At 40.8% G+C, this 20146-nt stretch overlaps 1 protein-coding gene across 1 annotated transcript in view; it reads right to left on the bottom strand.

Moving 5' to 3' along the window:
* SUGP1 (SURP and G-patch domain containing 1) overlaps nt 1-20146 on the bottom strand; it is a 79390-nt gene that overhangs the window by 34139 nt on the left and 25105 nt on the right. The window contains exons 4-7 of the mRNA XM_077475448.1: nt 19877-20098; nt 10979-11102; nt 2875-2978; nt 1388-1505 (exon numbers count right to left, since the gene is read on the bottom strand). Coding sequence (XP_077331574.1) covers nt 1388-1505; nt 2875-2978; nt 10979-11102; nt 19877-20098 — 568 coding nt within the window. The remainder of the gene's footprint in view (nt 1-1387; nt 1506-2874; nt 2979-10978; nt 11103-19876; nt 20099-20146) is intronic.

The following is a 20146-nucleotide window of genomic DNA, read 5'->3' as shown; positions in this document are numbered from 1 at the left end:
CTCTACCCGATTTCTGGTTTTAAACCATTATTAACCCCTCACGTGCCTGAAGAAGCAATAATTGTCAACGCGAAACATGTTGAGCACAGTTCATTCCATCTAGCGTGAAGCTACTCACCCCTCTACAGATATAGCTTCAAATGCTCACTACCAGTGTTTGGTGAGGTTTGTCATTATGTTACAGATTCACCACGGTTTACGTTTTGGAGGCTCCTTACTTATGTTTAGGGGGTGGGTATGCTTAGCTAAAACTGGGATTATTATTTTTTATGTTTTTAACATTATTCTTTAATAAATTACTATATTTAATTTTTACATTTGGCTACTCATTGATACGGTGCCCATAAAGTCCCATATTTTTTGGACTTTCGTTCTCTCACACGTTCCAAGGACGAGGCATATCGTCCATGGTAGACATGCCATGTGAACATAACCCAATTTTTTTATTTTCAGTCTTGCCATTGAGTGCTTTTGTTTTTTGTTTAATAAAAAAAACAAAATACGAATAACACGGTCAGGCTTATTATCACTTTCTACTTTGAGAATCAATGGTCTGCACAAGTATAAGCCTATGTGCCTACATGGGTCCTGAGTTCTCCTGAAAACGCAAGTTTACAAGGAATGCACCGGGCAGAGCTATCCATGACATCATCACACGCGCTCGATGTCGGGGGTCGGTGCCATGTTTTGAGTTATATGTTAGTTTCATGCCCTTCCTTGTGAGGATTATTTTAAAATAAAACTTACAGAAAATTGTGATATTGGGCCATGGAGTATTTTTATTTGCTTTGAGCATCACCAGGTTAATAATCCTGGAGGTGGTCCATTGGAGTCTTGGAGCTAGATGGTGTGGTTGATAAGGGGCTGCTGTCAGTTGTTCTATAATGCATCCATGCTAGATTGACCTCCCATAATCTAGACGTCTGCTCAATCTGGTAAAGAACGTATATACTGGTGGGTAAGGCTTTCCACAAGAGGTTTTTCATTTGAATTTGTCACAATATCAATTTTGTAGCATTCCATATTTGGGACTTTTTGCTTTTTTAGCCTTTGGCAATTGAGTTTTGAGTCTTCTTTTTTGCACGTAGCACTTTATTACTTGCACTTTACTCAGTTTATATGATTTTTTTGATGTATGAATTTAATTGCATAATATTTGATGAATTCTATGATAGTTGTTTTATGCATTCATTTTTTGATTGCACCTAGAGTATATAATATTTAAAAAGTGAGCACACTCGTGATAGAAGTTAATAAGCTTAAACGTATAAGGTGTTGGTATGATGGAGAGTTCCCAGAAGCTTCCAACTTCAAAAACAAGTCAGAAACAGTAAACATTTCAAAAGTTAACCCAGATATTCTATACTTACACCGTAATACTAATTACCTAAAGGCAGGATTTTCCCTGTTATTCTGCAGGGCAATGGCTTCCACTTCTGGACCTCCATCTGCTACATATCTGGCCAACTTCTCTGCAAACATCTTTATTTCTTCATCTTCTGGCACTGAAAAATGGCACAGAAAAACAATGGGTGTAGATGGGCAGCTCTTAGTAAGAATGATGGGTTGAATGTCACTTCCTCACCCAAAATGCGTTAACCCTTTCATGACTAAGCCTATTTTTGACATTTGCTGTTTACAAGTTAAAATCCATATTTTTTGCTAGAAAAATTACTTGGAACCCCTAAGCATTATATATTTTTTTTAGCAGACTCTAGAGAATAAAACGGCGATTGTTGCAATATTTTATGTCACACGGTATTTGCGCAGCGGTGTTTTAAACGCAACTTTTTGAATTTAAAATAAAACGAAACTGTAAAATTATCATTTTGCATAATGTCAAAAATAATGTTACGCCGAGTAAATAGATACCAAACATTTCATACTTTATAATTGCATGCACTCGTGGAATGTGCGGTACTCGTGGAACTACGGTACCTAAAACTCTTAATAGGTGACGCTTTAAAAAAAAATTACAGTTACCAGGTTAGAGTTACAGAGGAGGTCTAGTGCTAGAATTATTGCTCTCGCTCTGATGATCGCATCTTTGCTGCGCGAGCTGACGGGGGGGGGGGGGGGGCGGGGGGTGCGCTTTAAAAAAAAAAAAAAAGAAGAAGAAACCCCCGATCCCTCCTTTACACTTCAAAGTATTCAAATCGCAGTTTTCGGCGATTCGGAATACTGTATACATTTTTAAAGCCAGCGCCATCAGCAGCCGAGTAAACCTGAAGCGACGTCACTTCCGTGTTTACGTCAAGGAGACTTGAAAGAAACCGCTTACGGCTTCATTTCAGTCTCTCCCTAGCTGCCAGAGGCATCGGATCATGTATCGGTGCTCCTGATTGAACGGGAGCCCCGGTAAGAGCGGTGGGAGGGGATGTCCCCTCCCGCTCCTCCGGCATAACAGAGTAGCTTTTAGCCGCATCGGTTGTTATGGCTGGAAAGCCAACCGCCTGCCCTAAAAAAATAAAAATAAAAAAATAAATAAATAAATAAATAAATAAAAAATGGTACCGGGATGATGCCTGCAGGTGAGGGCATCATCCCGGTATACCCCCCGGAAGCCAGGTACGCACAACTGTGTACGCTTGGCGGCAAGGGGTTAACCTCCTTGACATGAATGGATATAGCATCCATGCCAGAAAATGTTATTTCTCTTTAGAAAAGAGAGAGTATCAGAAACCAATCATGCAAAACTTTTCCAACCGGTCAGGAAAATCTCTGCTTTATAACAAGTGCTTCTGACTTCTTTATAGCTACCCCTGCATCAATGGTCACAATTATTAGGCCACAGTCAATTGAATGTGGTGATGTAACACAAATGTTAGTACATCCAAGTACTGTTGGCGCTTGTGAGGGGGATTTTCTACTTACCATTACGGGATGCAACTTTCTCTCGATTCTGACAATCCTGCTTACATTCTGCCAGCTTCTTCCTATAATACAGGAACTCCGGGCTGTTCTGATCATGGAGAAACCTATAAGCAATGATCAAGAGTTACCTTTTTTTTTTTTTGACAACAATCCATATTATTCACTCTTATGAGATATGACAAGAGCCTCAAATGTACCAACATCTTTCAAGCACACAGCAAGAGATCTTGCCTGGCTTACTTTCCAAGAGACACAGTGGATATAAAAAGTCTACACACAACCCTGCTGTAACCCAATGTAACCTAAAACTGTACACTTTTTTTTTTCTTTTTTTGAGGGGGTAAAAAAAATAAAAATAATGTGGCAAAAGCCATGGTCTGCAGAGAGCTTCCAAAGCATCAGAGCAATCTCATTGTTAAAAGGTATCAGTCAGGAGAAGGGTACAAAATAATTTCCCAGGCATTAGATATACCATGGGAAACAGTGAAGACAGTCATCACTGTGGAGAATATATGGCACAACAGTGACATTACCAATAACTGGATGTCCTGCCAAAATTTATGAAAAGACGAGAAGAAAACTTGTCAGGGAGACTGTCGGGAGGCCTACAGCAACACTAAAGGAGCTGCAGGAATATTTGGCAAGTACTGGCTGTGTGGTACATGTCATAATCTCCCCTATTTGTCATATGTCTGGGCTATGGGGTAGAATGGCAAGAAGGAAGCCTTTTCTTATGAAAAAAAAAAAAACACCCAAGGCTTAATTTTGCAAAAACATATCTGAAGTCCCCCAAAAGCATGTAGCAAAATTCGTTATGGTCTGATGAAACCAAGGTGGAACTTTTTGGCCATAATTCCATAAGATATGTTTGGCACAAAAACAACACTGCACATCACCAAAAGAAAACCATACCCACAGTGAACAATGGTGGTGGCAGCATCATGCTTTGGGGTTATTTTTCCAAAGCTGGAACAGGGGCCTTAGTCAAGGTAGAGGGAATTATGAACAATTCCAAATGCCAGTCAATATTGGCACAAAACCTTCAGGCTTCTACTAGAAAGCTGAAAATTAAGAGGAACTTCACCTTTCAGCATGACAACAACCCAAAGCATACATATGAATCAAAGGAATGGTTTCACCAGAAGATTAAAAGTTTTGGAATGGCCCAGCCACAGCCCAGACCTGAATCCAATTGAAAATCTGTGGGGGTGATCTGCAGAGGGCTGTGTACAGGAGATACCCTTGCAATCTGACAGATTTGGAGTGTTTTTGCAAAGAAGAGTGGGCAAATATTGCCAAGCTGATTCAGACTCATTCCCAGAGTGCTGTAATAAAATCAAAGGATGCTTCAACAAAAGTATTACTTTAAGGGTGTGCACACTTAAGATTTCAGTTTGTTGTTCAACTGAGTTGTACAGTTTAAAAAGGTCAAATTATAAAAAGGTGGAAAAGTTTCTAAAACGATTTATATCTTGGTCTAATTTTTTTACTTAACAGAAACATTTTAAAAGGGGTGTGTAGACTTTTTATATCCACTGTACTTTCTGTCCATGATGTTTTAGTTGTTAAAAAGGGAATCTGTAGTGGGAGAAATACAGGAGCTGCCAATGCTGGCCTCATTGGAGAAGCAGTAGTTGCCTGGCTGTGTCTTACTTCAATTAGGTCCAGGATCAGGATCAAGCATGCAGATGTCAGAGTGAAGAACTCACAATCTACATGCTTATTCCAGTCCACTGCTTCATGAACGATGACCCCCATAGCAAGTTTAAATAACCAACCCACATAATACCCCCTCACCCCATCTGAAACATAAGTGTTGGGTGCATATTTAAGATCCACACCTGCAATGAACTGCAGAAATTGCACAGCTTCACTCCTACAAATAAGGAGCTCCAATATTTATACCATTTCCAGCTCATCCAAACATTTTTTTCTTACTTAGATACTCCTATTTCATCTCCTAACAATCTCAATACATCAAAATAATTCAACATAAATGGTGCGCTGTACAAAATGCAAGAATAATACATGCTTTTGGGTGAAAAAAAAAAAAAAAAAAAAAAAAAAAAAAAAAGAAATGCACAAAAACAAATATAATATAAATCCTTTTTGGTGAAACCGTACTAAAATACCTGTTTCAGGTCCATCTATGCCAGTTTGTTTCAAAGTGAAATATAAATTAGCACAAGTCTACTCCTAATTAACAGATGGAATGTGTCAGTTGTCCATATAGAACAGTCAGATTCCCGCCAGGTGAAACCTGGTCATATGGGATGTAAGCGGTCAGACAGCTCACATCTCCCTCTCTGCCTGTGCAGCGATTATCCTACACGAGCAGGGACTACAGTGTTAACAACCCTCCTCTCTTTCTTGTGTCCCCATTGTTAAATTAGGAGTTGTGTCCATTTCATTTTTTTTTTTTTTTTTGAGCTACATGCCCTGAATATTTCTGCAGCTGCAGACAGCTCACATTTCGTACAAAGTCACACCTAGTGGCAATCTGCGACAGTATTCTATATGGAAAACTGCCATATTGCCTGTTATGTAGAGGCAGATCTGCGCTAGTTTCCAAGTCACTCTAAAATAGAAACTGGTGCAGGTAGACCTGAAACCTGTCTATCTGCTTAATGTGGTGCACGCCACACCTGACAGTTTCCAGCGCCATTATAATAGCAAAGGGAGCTTAGTGAATTCCCTGGAGTGTGCGCACAATGAGTAGGCTTTTTTTAAGCATATATTTTGACTATTCACAACCATGAATACACACATTTTAAAAAAAATTGGTCAGCTAGGCATACAGCATTCTATCATCATCAATCACTGCAAAATTATACCAGTAATGATTAACAAAATGAAAGCTCCAGTGATATAATCTAGTGCTTCAAAATGGCAATAAATCTGACCTAAAATTTATCAAAGCAGGTGTGAACCTAGAAAAAGGATCAATAAATAAAATTACGAGTGTCGACTTTGCACACCGATCCTATATTTAAACAGTATTGTAAGAAAATAATGGATTTGTTTGCTTGCTTCACAATCAGTGCTTTTAGCAAAATACACAGTTAGAGTGGAAGTCCAGCCAAAAAATTTTTTTTTCCCCCTCTATTAATAGTATGTTAAATATTGTTATCTTTGATCTTATTCATCTTCTGGCAAGCCGATTGTGTAGCTTAGAAAGCCTTTATCAAAGCCAATCAGCTTCTCCCTGTTCTTCACCGACAACGCCATCTCCTTTTATCTGAATTTGCCCAGCTGTCTTTCACTTCCTGCAAAAAATGTTGGTCATTCTTGGACCTTCCATTCCAGCCCCACCCCCATAGAACTTGATCTCTCCCCCGTCTTCATTGCCTTGTTTTGGGGGGGGGGGGGGGGCGATAGAGAGAGCGAGAGATTATGTTTGTAAGATAGATTATAATGCAACATGCTGCAGATTTTCTACAGTGTACAACCCCGTGGTTGTTTCTGCATGGCACTGTGACCATTGATTTTAAATGGCACCCAATCCCATCTATGGAACTTTGAGAACCACTGACTTTGAAAAGGCACCTGCACTACTTTGATGCAACTTTGATCCAGAGAGAGTGTAAAGTTGGATCAAAGCTGCACTCAAAAGTCACACTAGGTTTTCCCTATATTGCTTTTATGGGAACAACCCAAAAATTAGAATTTTCATTTACATTCAATGATAAAGATAAACAGAACAAATAGAGAGGGTGAATCTTCCTAACGGGCACAGATAGCAATGAGAACTGACAGGATTCTAATCCCTCTCCACTCTGTTCAAAACTAAAACAACATTTTTTTTTTACTTTAGTTATACTTTAGAGCGGAGTTCCACCCAAAAGTGGAACTTCTGCTCATTGTACCCCTATGGGAGATCGGATGATGACGGACCGCAGAGTCCGTCGCCACCCGATCCGATGATGGATGGAAAAGTAGGTTTTTCCTCCGTCACACTTTTTCAGATTGGAGCGGGTTGGATGTCAGCGGACATGTCACCACTGACATCCGAAGCTCCATAAAGGTCTATGGAGCATCCGTTCCGGTCCGCCTAAAAAACTGACAGGTGGACTTGAACGGATCATTCGTGTGAAAGAGGCCTAAGTAATATAAACAAGATAAGAAAATGGTTAGAGGCTCTTGTGTTCACATGAGCATTGGAATCATCTTTGCATGAACGAAGCCAGAGGGCTTATTCACAATTCCTATTGTATTATGCATTTTAAATAAGGTTTTTCTTTTATAATATGTCTACAATGTATCAGTATTAATTATTTACATATAAACCTGTTTACTACATACATATTATAAGGTTGCAAATATGGTATCCTATTTAATGGAAATGTTCATGTATAATTGTTAAGCTATCGTTAGAATAATGACTTCACTTTCATGGCACTTACAACCCAACTAATGATGTAGGGTAACTTTCTCAACCCATATATTTAAGCCAACGCCAGTGTGTCCAGAGATAGTGACACTTGATTGTAAACCATTAGACAATTAATGGTGTTTTGCTAAGCCAAGGTCAGAAGGTCATGTCAATCACATTAAAAGTAATTTCTGATCTAACACTGCCCCTAAGAGGCAGAAATTGTTAATTATTCAAAATGGTGTTGGTCATGATTGTCAAGGTAACATATAAACACCATTGTCATATGACATCATCAAATTACATAGTTGTGAGCCACACCCATTTTTAGGGTTAGATAAAAAGTAGCTACAAATATAGCAGGAGAGAGGTCTGATGGAAGAGAGAAAGGAGGATGGCTGAACAGTTCCATCTCTATAGAGGCTGAAGGAAAGATCTCCAGGGAGCTGTCTATACCTCACTGAAAGACATAGAAATGTTGGGAGGTTGGAAGAGGTCCCCCTGGGGGACTCATCATCATCATCATAACAGAATCTTCTCAAACGGACAGACTTCTTAAAGTAATGGCAAAGTATTAACCTTTCCATATTATACCTTTTTGGTAATTGAATTGTTTTTGCATATACATTATTAAGACCATTTAAATATATGGCAAAGCAAATTGGAGTTGCATTATTTTTAATTGCAATATGAAATAATTATATTCCAAATATTAATAAGACACACAGTTTGACTGTCTTTATAAAGCTAAAGCCAATATTGGTACAATGGTTTTATTATCAAGATATGTGTAAAATAAATTCACTCTAAATTTAACAATAATTCTTGATTAAATTATCAAGCTGTGCACAATATAACAACTTTTGTTTGTGCACATTTAAGAGTGTAAAGCCCCATACACACGATCAGACTTTGTACAAACTTTCCCGTGGACTTTTGTACAAAGGGCGTTGCCTGAAAATTTGTATTGCATACACACGATCTGACTTTTTAGGCAACAAACATGAACGTAGTGACGTTTCAACATGCTGACAACACTACAAAAGAGGACTCCAGCGCCACCTTTGGTCAACTTCTGTATTGTTGTCTGATCTTTTGCATTGGTTCTGAGCATGCGTGTTTGTAAAGTCCGATGGTTTTCTGTACACACGATCAGACTTTGCTCCATCGGACTTATGTTTTCAAAAAGTTTGTCCGTTCGCACTGCCAACAAAAGTCCAACGAAAAAGTTCGTCCGATGGAGCGTACACACGGTCGGATGTTGCTCCAAAGCAGCTAATTTGCATGTTTCTTGTCAAAAAGTCCGATCATGTGTACGGGCCTTAAGTGAGAAGGTCTGTTTGTTTTGAGAAGAGATCATACCGTAGCGAAGGTAAACAAGATGGTTTACACTAGCCCATGAAGACACGGGAAGATATTCACTAAGAGTTACCAAGACTTAAAAGTACCAGTATCATTCAAGTATTGAAATGTGGTAATTATAAGAGCTTAACTGTGAATATTATCTGAATCATCATATATTCTGATATGTAGAAGTATATCCATTAATTAATTTTATCACAAATTATACCGGATATTATTTAGCCCTGTATTTTTAGTTAATAAATATTTATTTTTAAGAAATATCATTTGTATCACTTGTCTTCAAAATAGCACTGATAAACAAACATTTCTTGTTGGTATTGGTAGAAAATTGTAAATCAAAGATTTTTATTATTTCAGTATAAACATTCTGACAAGCAGCTTCTGTGCCTTTAATATATAATTTAAATTTATTAATTTGGTTATTTCATTGTGTTTTGATAGCATAAAAGACACAACACTAAAAATTGTTAAAAACACTCAAAATAGTTTTATTATTCTGCATAACCCTTTTAAAATAAAAGTTATTTTTTTTTTTTTTTTTTTATTTCTTCAAAACAGATCTTTAGGGCCGGTTCACACAGGGGGGCGACACGACTTGCCGTGCCGCAACCTGACAAGTCGCCCCCGTTCTGTACAATGGAACCGTTCTAAGAGGAGCGACTCGAGTCGCTCCGACTCAGAAAAAAGGTTCCTGTACTACTTTTGGGCGACCTCGGGGCGACTTGCATTGACTTCTATACAGAAGTCATTTGCAAGTCGCCGCTGAGGTCGCGGCGAGGCAAGTCGTGTCACCTCGCATCGCCCCCTGTGTGAACGGAGCCTAACTGATCGGACATTGACGGACATTGTCAGTTAATATCCGTTTTGACGGATCTGGACATAGCCTTGTATGTATAAAAAACAAAAAACAGGTAAAAATGGAAACGGATGTTAACAGATGGTCATCCATTTGCCCATAGGAATGTATTATCATCTGTTGACGGAGAAAGAAAAATGGATAGACAGTCCATCCGTGTGAGGGGCCTAAGCTTCTGGGACTGCTCTAAATTTTGAAGGCCCAAACTGATGGGTCATTGATTTGAACATTGTAAACAAAACACAGATATGCACCGATTGAGCCTGCAAATGGATCAGAAGACAGGATAAGATCACCGACCATTTGAATTTGCAACCTGCAGTGCGAGACATGGCTGCAGGTTATGTCTAATTGCGGAGATTAAAGCGGAGGTACACCCTAAAGAGGAGCCTCCTGTTATTGGAACCCTCCCCCCCCCGGCGCCACAATTGGCACCTTTCAGGGGGGAGGGGGGTGCAGATACCTGTACAGTACAGGTATCTGCACCCACTTCCGGCATAGCTATCTGCAGAATCGACACCCCTTTCCGAAGGTCCCCCGCTGTCTGCTGGGAAACACATGGATCCCAGAGACAGCGGGGACCATCCTTATTGCGCAGCGCGACTCGCGCATGCGCAGTAGGGAACCGGGAAATGAAGCCGCAAGGCTCCACTTCCTGATTCCCATACCCAAGATGGCGGCGGCAGAGACGAACGAGAGATCGGCTTCGGGTGCCGACATCGCGGGCGCGCTGGGCGGGTAAGTGTCATTATTTTAAAAGTCAGTAGCTGCAGTATTTGTAGCTGCTGGCTTTAAAAAAAATAAAATAAAAAAAAACGGCGGACTCCCGCTTTAAAACGACAGTGAAATTGCAATTTTTACAAACCAATTGTCTTTAACCAAGATAGATCAGAATGTTTAAAATTGAACATGTGGGGGAAAAAAAAAAAAAAAAAAAAGAATGTAATTCTTTAGAAAATTTGATTATGGATATTGAAGGTGTACAATTATAAAAAAAAAAAAGAAATTGACCAAAACATGGAGCTGCTGTTCCATTTTGGTCAGAAATAAAGATGATGGTTGCCATCAGCAAACTGTCCACCTTTCTGCTTCAGCCATCATAAACCGACCCCAACAAGTTTTAGCCCTGGTTCACATTCATGTGATTTGACATGTCAAATCGCATGCCAAATAAGCATCAGTTGCAGAGTCCGACTTGGTGCGATGCCGCACTGATTCCCAAAAGTAGTTCTGTACTACTTTTGCCGATGCGATTTCTATTGACATCTGTGCAGAAACCCACACAGATGGCTCTGAAATCACCCCCCAAAGTCGTGACTGTCATGCGGGAATCATTCAGCTGAACTTCATCTCCGCAGTCAGTGTGAACCAGGGCCTAATCATATGTTTTTAATGTATAATGTAAAAGAGTAAAAAAAAGAAAAAAAAAAAAAAAACAAACACACACACACACACACACACACCATGCACCCATCCATGTACATTCTTCACAAAAAACTTTCACTACTCACCCAAACGCTGGGTTATCTTTGTAATCCTCCATTGCCATTTTTTCAAGATCTTTGCCCCCTTCAGCTACAAATCGAGCCAACTGCTCCACCACCTTTCGGGTTTCAGAGTTCTCTGGGGGTGAAACTTTAAGCAGGCTGTCAGTACTGGGATTCAATTCACACAGCAAATAGTCAACAGGCATTTTATTGCTAGGAAGAATGCCAAGGCAAAGGAGAGGAAGGGAACAGAAGCAGGCATGAGAAAGCGACACACTTTTATGGTCTTCTCTTCTGGCCAGTATTCTTCATTATGTACAAATTATCCAGTGAACTATCTTTCCACAATATCTTTTGAAATCCCTTAACTTGTACTATGTTTAGTACAGTGCTGCATGTAAACTGGTGTCACTGTACATAATATATACTGATGTTTTTCAGTTAAAAGCTGAACTGAGGAGAAAGCAAAAATCCTCTTTTGCAGTAGAGCTGCTCCTGTACTGCAAGGAGTAACTGCTCTTTTAGGCCTAAAAGACCAGGAAAAGCACTTCTACTTACACGATTCTCCGCTCCCACAGGGTCCTTCATGCTGCAAGACTGGTCCCAGCAGCCTCTTCTCCCCAATGATCCAGTGGTCAAAGCTCAAGGCTGATGTAGGGGGCTCAAAGCCCTACATTGGACTTGAGGACACAAAGGGACAATCAACCAAGTCATCTACCAGTGGAGCAAGGACCATCATCTTCTGGGGAGCGGTGAATCAGGCAAGTAAAACTGCATTTCTGTCCCCTAGACATAACCCTTGCAATGCAGAAGGAGCCCCACAAAGAGGATTTTCACTTTTCCCCCCCAAGACTAGATTTTAAAGCAGATGTAATTTTGGCACAGCCAAGGCCACTCCACCTGAAACCAATATTCCAGCTTAAGGTAGATTCCAACTGGTTGAATCATCCATTGGTTCCATTTGTCTTATGGACACCTGCAGCAGAAGTAGCACAAACTTCAGGTCTTACTATTCCAGCTGCACCCAGAAAATAAAATGCACTCATAATGGCCATCATAAGTAGGTGGAGCTTTCACCACCAGCATACTCTGGTAATAAAGAAGCCAATGGAGCAAATCGACAAGCCAGCATCTACCCATCAAATTAATATCAGTTAAAAACCTGACTGACATTTTACAATCTTTGGTTAACTGGAATCATAGTCCACTCTAAAAATGACACCTCACAATCAACACTTTTAAGCCTTTTCAATTGCTGTCAATGATGGCACGTACAATCAGACTGGTTGCATAAAGATGCATTTTTTTTTTTTTTTTGCCCCTACCCAATTTTCTTTTAACCCAGTGGCACTTATGTATAAAAATGTATTTCTTCCTGACAAACAGAATAAAATTATCTTGGTTTCTGAGGGGGGTACATTTAAAGCTAAACTACAGGCAGAGATATTCTATATATTTTAATGCAGCTCTGTATGCCATTACTACATAATCAACGAGCCTGAATTTGGCCTGGTATTAATGTCTACAGTACAGGCTGAAAGAGCAGGAGCAGAACAAGGGGCATGTGAGTTGTGCTCCAGTGATCATATGCCAACAAACATGCTGATAAGGGGAGAGAGCAGAGTGACAAGATGAGCTCATTTAGTCTATTGCTTCTCCCTTGACTGTCCAGACACATGGTGTAGGCAGGAAGATGACCTGTGACCGATACTTCACCACAGCAGAGAAAAATCAGGTCTCCTCTGACAGACAGATCTTTGCTGTGTGGCTGAGCTGTAAAAATCTTAGAAATAGACAAATACAAATCATTGGCATGTAAAACGGCTCCTATATACTGTATGCATTTCATCATGTATTAATCAGCTTGCCTGGAGGTCAGCTTTAAAAACTAAAGTTGGCATATAGAAGTATAACTTGAGATATACAAGTGGGCCGGTCTAATTTAGAGCTCCAAAATAACTTTTTACATCTATTGCCACCGATAAGAAAATAAGTTTATAATGTGCCTTAGCTTTCTAACCAGCCCTGGTCCCAAATACTATAATCCACCTAACCCAAAAAAACTTCCCAAATTACATCGACATGGTAAGTGAGAATACACCAAAACATCGTGAAGTGTATTTCTATTCATGCAGCCAAATTGAGATGACATCTAATCTATATTTGTTACACGTTCCCAGATAGCATACTTTTAAAAATTATTAACAACTGCTGCTTAAAGCGGAGCTCCACCCTAAAGTGGACCTTCTGCTCATTGGAATCCTACAGTACATGTATCTGCACCCACTTCCGGGATAGCTCTCTGCGGAAAGGGGCATAGATTACGCCCCTTTCCGAAAGTCCCCCGCTGCCTGCTGGGGAACACAAAGATCCCAGAGGCAGCGACCTGCGCAGTGCGACTCGCGCATGCGCAGTAGGGAACCGGGAAATGAAGCCGAAAGGCTCCACTTCCTGATTCCCATACCCAAGATGGCGGCGGCAGCACCCGAGAGACAATCGAGAGATCGGCTTCGGGTGCCGACATCGCGGGCGCGCTGGGCGGGTAAGTGTCCTTATTTTAAAAGTCAGCAGCTGCAGTATTTGTAGCTGCCGGCTTTAAAAAAAAAAATAAATAAATAAACGCGGACTCCCGTTTTAAGTTTACTTGCTCTTTTCTAAAGGCTCCAAAACAAAAGTTTTCCCTTGCTATGCAGAGTGGGCTGGGGAGTTAAAGTGGTTGTAAACGACTCCTTTGTTCTTTTTACTTACAGGTAAGCCTATAATAAGGCTTACCTGGAGGTAAAATGAATATCTCCTAAACCTTCACGGTTTAGGAGATAGTCAACCTGCATGCCACTGCTGGCACCAGCGGCGCATTCACTCTGAAGGGTCAGCGTTCAGTGCTGGAACCTCAGAGCTTCTTGCCGGAACGGAGGGCTCCCTGTGCACCCCGGACGAAATGGGAGAAGGTGTCAGCACTCTCAGAGTTACACTAGTGTGTAACATACTAGAACATTATGCCTTTGTCTTATATCTCTCAGAAGGTGAAAAAAGGAAAACTAACAATCACAATACAAAAAACACCTTGTGGCGCTACAAAGAAAAAACACTGCTGAATAACAGTGTACTACAATATCCAAAACTGAGCTGCGTGAAAATTATAAACGCATGTGCATAAATACAGTACAATAAACATTAAAGTAAATTGTGATTAAATAGCAATCAAAAAAAAAAAAAATCGCATAAAACTGATAAAGTGAATATGTGACAAAACATAAATAAAACAAATCAACAAAATATTTTCTGCTACAAATAGTGCTCTAATAGCAATGTGCAGTTCCAAAAAATATTTGTTCTAAAAAGTTCGATATTCAATCAGACACAATTATTGTCTAATAGAGAACAATAACTGATGGTAGCATTAGTTCAAAAAACTCCTTTTCCAGTGAAAGTTCTATACCAAAGTGTCCATAAAACGCAGAGCCTCCACCGCACCCTTGGTGTTCGTGCCCCTGTTGTTTAGAACACTCACCCGCAGTATTGCCCAGCACTCTCGTGTCGGGCAAAAATCGCTTATAGTGTATACAGATGATAACTGTTTCTCCAGCCAATTCTTGTGAAAGACTTCGCAGCAGAGGGTAATGAATTAATATCTCAGAGTTACCTCAGGGAGACAAAAAGAGACTTCCCATAGTGCAAAATTGCAAAACTTTTTTTAATCTCAATAAAACAATCGATTAAAATCACACTCACATGGATCCAATTAAAAGCAGGCACTTCAAATAGACATTGCACTTCTCAATTAGGAGATCCTTCACTCATAGGCATTGGTGAGCACACTGGAAGCAAGCTAAGTTCATATCAAAAAGCACCGTCTATATAAGGTAGCTGTCAAGACAGCTACCTTATATAGAGACGGTGCTTTTTGATATGAACTTGGCTTGCTTCCAGTGTGCTCACCAATGCCTATGAGTGAAGGATCTCCTAATTGAGAAAAATAGTTTTGCAATTTTGCACTATGGGAAGTCTCTTTGTTTCCCTGAGGTAACTCTGAGATATTAATTGATTACCCTCTGCTGCGAAGTCTTTCACAAGAGTTGGCTGGAGAAACAGTTATCATCTGTATACACTATAAGCGATTTTTGCCCGACACGAGAGTGCTGGGCAATACTGCGGGTGAGTGTTCTAAACAAGGGGGGCACGAACACCAAGGGTGCGGTGGAGGCTCTGCGTTTTATGGACACTTTGGTATAGAACTTTCACTGGAAAAGGAGTTTTTTGAACTAATGCTACCATCAGTTATTGTTCTCTATTAGACAATAATTGTGTCTGATTGAATATCGAACTTTTTAGAACAAATATTTTTTGGAACTGCACATTGCTATTAGAGCACTATTTGTAGCAGAAAATATTTTGTTGATTTGTTTTATTTATGTTTTGTCACATATTCACTTTATCACTTTTATGCGATTTTTTTGATTGCTATTTAAATCACAATTTACTTTAATGTTTATTGTACTGTATTTATGCACATGCGTTTATAATTTTCACGCAGCTCAGTTTTGGATATTGTAGTACACTGTTATTCAGCAGTGTTTTTTCTTTGTAGCGCCACAAGGTGTTTTTTGTATTGTGATTGTTAGTTTTCCTTTTTTCACCTTCTGAGAGATATATTCAATTATTTAAGTGGCAGCTGGGGAGAGGGGGGTGTTTGAGCGCTGTGATGATATACTAGACGGGATGCCTTTGTCTTGCAGGATTTTTTTTTTTCAGCTGTTTACAAAGACTTTAATGTTTATCATAGATTTGAACACTCTCTGTCCTAATACAGAGTTAAAAGGGTTGTAAAGGTTCAGGGTTTTATTTTTTATTTTTTTCTAAAACAAACATGTCATACTTGCCTCCTGTATGCAGTTGGTTTTGCACAGAGTGGCCCGACCCTCAGCGGTGCTCCTGGCTCCTTTTCTTTTCAAGTGCCCCATCGGAGAAGCGCTCTCCTTCAGGACATTTGTGCGGGCGCATTCCCATGTCCTGCTTATGCGTCTCTTAACACAGAAAGCTGGACTCGGCCCCACCCCCGATGTCATTGGATTTGATTGACAGCCACGGAAGCCAATGGCTGTGTTGCTATCAATATAAACATAAACCAGAAGGTGAATATCAATATAAACAATTAGAACACAAGACACCAGCCTGAGCTGGTGTGCTCGTTTCTGTCGTAGGAAACACAGGGCTCAGGTAAGTATATGGGGAGGGGGGGCTGCTGAATGACAGAAGGTTTTTCACCTTCATGCATAGAATGCATTAAGATTAAAAACCTTAAGGGTTTACAACCCCTTTAAGCCTAGTACACGCTAGTAGTTTTTTTTGTTCAACCCAGCAGGGCTGAATGGGAAAAATAAATAAATAAACCCTGACAGCCAGGAGCAGCTGATGTACTAACTATCTGACCTTAGTACTATGATCTCTCTGCTGTTCTATTGTGTTCTGACAGGGGGACAGCCCCCCTGCCAAAACACTCCAGTCAGTGCTCTCAACCACTTTCTGAATGCGCTGAACGGGAGTCGGTTGGCAGACCATTTTCGGTCATGCCCCTTCGACAAAAGCCGGACCAGCTGCAGTACACACAGGCCAAATATGGGTCGGTTTCTTTTGAACTGGCCGATGCCACCTGACATTCAGCCCATGTATACTAGGCTTTAAAGATTTACAAGCTTGGCTTCTGCATTATATGTGAACAAGGCGAAAATCAGGATGTCCTCCTTTGCCAGCGGGGATAGCTTGGAGTGTTCTTTCATTTTAAAAAAAAACTGTTCAGAATAGCTTGCAGTCTGCCCGAGGCCTGCTCTAAACAAGCCAATTAAAATGTAAGAAATACATATATTGTTTTTTGTATGCTGTGTGAATAGGAGCACATACCAAACATAGTGAGGTTTTCTCAAATTTGACTGCAAAAGTAGAGCTACACTCAGAAATTTATAAAGCAATATTTGATAAAAAAAATAAAAAAAAGGCTGCATAACACTATATTCATCAACAACCTATTCTGGACAAAATGTGCATGCTATGGTTTCCTAACACCAAATATTAGATTCTGAATTTACCTTATTTAATTTATCCCTAAATAACTGACTTTTGCTTGTGCAAGTTCTGTTGGATGTCTTCTGCGGGTGGAGCCATGATCTCCCTTTGACATCAGCCGGGGAGATCACGCGGCCGCTCGCCTCCTCCGCAGAAGCTCTGTCTCGTAGCTGTAAAGCGCCCACAATGTCATGTGAACGGCTGGCCTGAAGACAGCTCAAATTCGTTATTAACAACGCTCGTTTTTAAAAACTACTTACATAGTATGCTATGCCAGCCTCTAATAGAGGGGCTGGCAGTGACAATTGTACCTTTTATTTTTCAAGAAAAGCGGTGGGGGGTGGGGCGTGGACAGATACAGAGAGGGAGATAACATGCAGGAAGGAGGGGGTGAGATTGGGGGAGAGAGGAGAGCAGAGGGGACAGCAGTGTATGATTCAGGGACACATTTTCTGACCACGGTGGTCAGGGCTGAGCAGCCCTGTTTTTCGTGGTCAGTATAGAGATAGGATACAGGAAGTGGCAGGTTAAGGGAGGTTTTTTATACAGGTTTAGAGGGGGGCAGATTACACACGCATTGTGCTGTGTAATCTGCTTTAAAGGTACCAGGATCTGTATATATATGTTTTGGGGTTAACAAACACTTTAATGTAATTGTATCCACTCCATTTCTTACATGATAAAAAGGTCTAACCAGAATGAGGACGTGAATAGTTACTGGAGTGTGCCGTGCATCACACTACCTCCTGTAAGGGCAATTACAGACATTGGGGGAAATTCAATAAAGCTGCTGTCCCACTTTTCTGGTATTAATCCCTCTCGTTAACGTATTGCGCCAAAACTCCAGAAGCATCTGCGACATTTTTGATGCTGACTGCGACTCGTACACCAAGTTCAAGTAGTTCTAAAATGTGAAACTTTTGCACTGTGGCACACTAAATGCGCCAAATTCAAAATACAATACTAACAGTTTGTATTCTGTGAAAGTGGAGCTATTTAATATTAACTAACTTTTGGTGAGAGAAACTGGCTCAATCAGATTTTGCAAAAGGGTCTCGTGCAGTCAAAGTTTACAACTTCGAGACAAGTATATGAATTTGGCTCATGCTGCACCACTTTCAGAATGCATTGGAGACACTTGAGCAAAATCTGTCTGCATCAGTCTTGATGAATCCCAGGGATTATATTTTTAGGAGTTAAAAATTGCACGGAGTGTTTGTATTTAACTTACAATAGCAACTGCACAAGTACATGGATAAGGTGTGGACTAAAAAGTGTTTGGTAGTGTTTGGAATTAGTCCACATAAAGCCTGCTCAATACACCGATGGCTGCATGCAAACACCAACATACCATATTGTAGTTGGTTTTAAGGCTAAAGTGTAAAGCAGATCAGACTCCACGAATTCTGATTTTTTAAGTGAAACCAATTGCAAGTTAAAGTATGTTCAAAGTCAAAACTTTAACATTTTCTGATAGACCGGAAAGGTTTAAACCTGCTCAGGCTTATTTTTGTCATTTGTGTCCCACTGGGGAGATTTTTCTTCACTTCTTCTAAGGTAGATACAGCAAAAAGCACTGGAACAAGTATTGCTATTGGGAGATTTTCCCTCTTGTGTTAAAATGGAAGTAAACCCTTCCAAACAACTTTGACCTACAGGTAAGCCTAGATTAAGGCTTACCTGTAGGTCCAAGTAATATCTCCTAAACCTATATGGTTTAGGAGATATTTGCCCGAAAATGGGCACCGCTGTCTACGGCGCATGCGCCGTAGACAGCGGCGCGCAGGCGCACTAAATGCGGCAAGTCCAAGAATGGATTTGCCAAATTTGTCTACTCCCGTGCGCATGCGCGGGAGTGACGTCATCGCGGCTCCGGCGAATGGCAGCGTCGGAGCTCCGAGACGCGACTCCCGTGCGCATGCGCGGGAGTGACGTCATCGCGGCTTCTCCGCTGTCATTCGTCGGAGCTGCGAGAGACGCCACAACCAAGATGAATGCGGCGGACTACAGGTGACAGCGGCGACTTCGCTGGCTCCTGTGTCAGGTAAGTGACACATAATGAGCTACTATGCGATGCATAGTAGTCCATTATGCTTTACCTTTGCAGGGAAAAAAAGAGGAAGTAAACCCATCAGGGTTTACTTCCTCTTTAACTTACTGTTCGTTTCTGCCTACTTCTAACAAACTCTATGAGATCCTGAACCTCTTCTTTTACCCCATATATACTATAGTAATACCTCGCTTTCCTAATACACATAAGGCCGCGTACACACGGGCGGACTGTTCGCCCAACTTTGTCCGCTGAACAGTGTTTGGGCGGACAGTCCGCTCGTGTGTGGGCTTTCAGCGGACAGTTTCAGCGGACAGTTGGACGGACAAGGTTTTTCGGAATTTCCGAAAAACTGTCCGCTGAAACCTTGTTTCAGCGAACAGCCCGCTCGTGTGTAGGCTTGTTCGTCAAACAAAGTTGCGCGCATGCTCAGAAAGGATTTTCACGCCGAAAGCTATAATGCAGTGTATAGGACGTCGTATTTTTCGTCCCGTCGTACGTGCCGTTCACGTCATCGCGCACGGTTTCAGCAAACTGTTCGTTCGTCGTGTGTGGCCATGTCCGTCCATGCTAATTTTGAGCGGACTGTTTGCCGAAACTGTTGGACGGACAAAGTTGGGCGAACAGTCCGCCCGTGTGTACGCGGCCTAACAGTGCCTAGTCCTCATACTGCATGAAATAAGGCCTGCAATGGAAAATTTATTTAAAAAAAAGAACTTTTTTGTGGCCCACAGCAACTAAAATTGTCAGCGTAGAGAGTTCGTCCCATTAGACATGTTTCTTTTGATGTACTCTCACATGAAATAGCTTACTTTTTATCTCTAACCACTGCTCATAGTCCTCTTCATCATCGTCATCCTCATCTGGGGACTTAAAAACGCTGTTTCTGGTCACTTTTGGGGTCTGCTTCGTTTGAGAATAGGACTTCATTGGGTTTAGCATGCTTTCCATAGACGACACATGCCGTTTTCCTATAAGTACAGGCTTCTTCTGAGCTGTTGTTGAATTTCCACTGGAACGTGTTGCTGAGTTTTCTGCAGAACAAAACAAGAGCCATAAGTGTGTACAAGAAGTTGCAGTAT

This window comes from Lithobates pipiens, unplaced genomic scaffold (assembly GCF_037356315.1).
Source record: "Lithobates pipiens isolate NorthernLeopardFrog02 unplaced genomic scaffold, aLitPip1_a1.2 Scaffold_13, whole genome shotgun sequence".
In the NCBI taxonomy this organism is placed as follows: Eukaryota; Metazoa; Chordata; class Amphibia; order Anura; family Ranidae; genus Lithobates; species Lithobates pipiens.
This window is presented reverse-complemented; position numbering and strand designations above follow the sequence as displayed.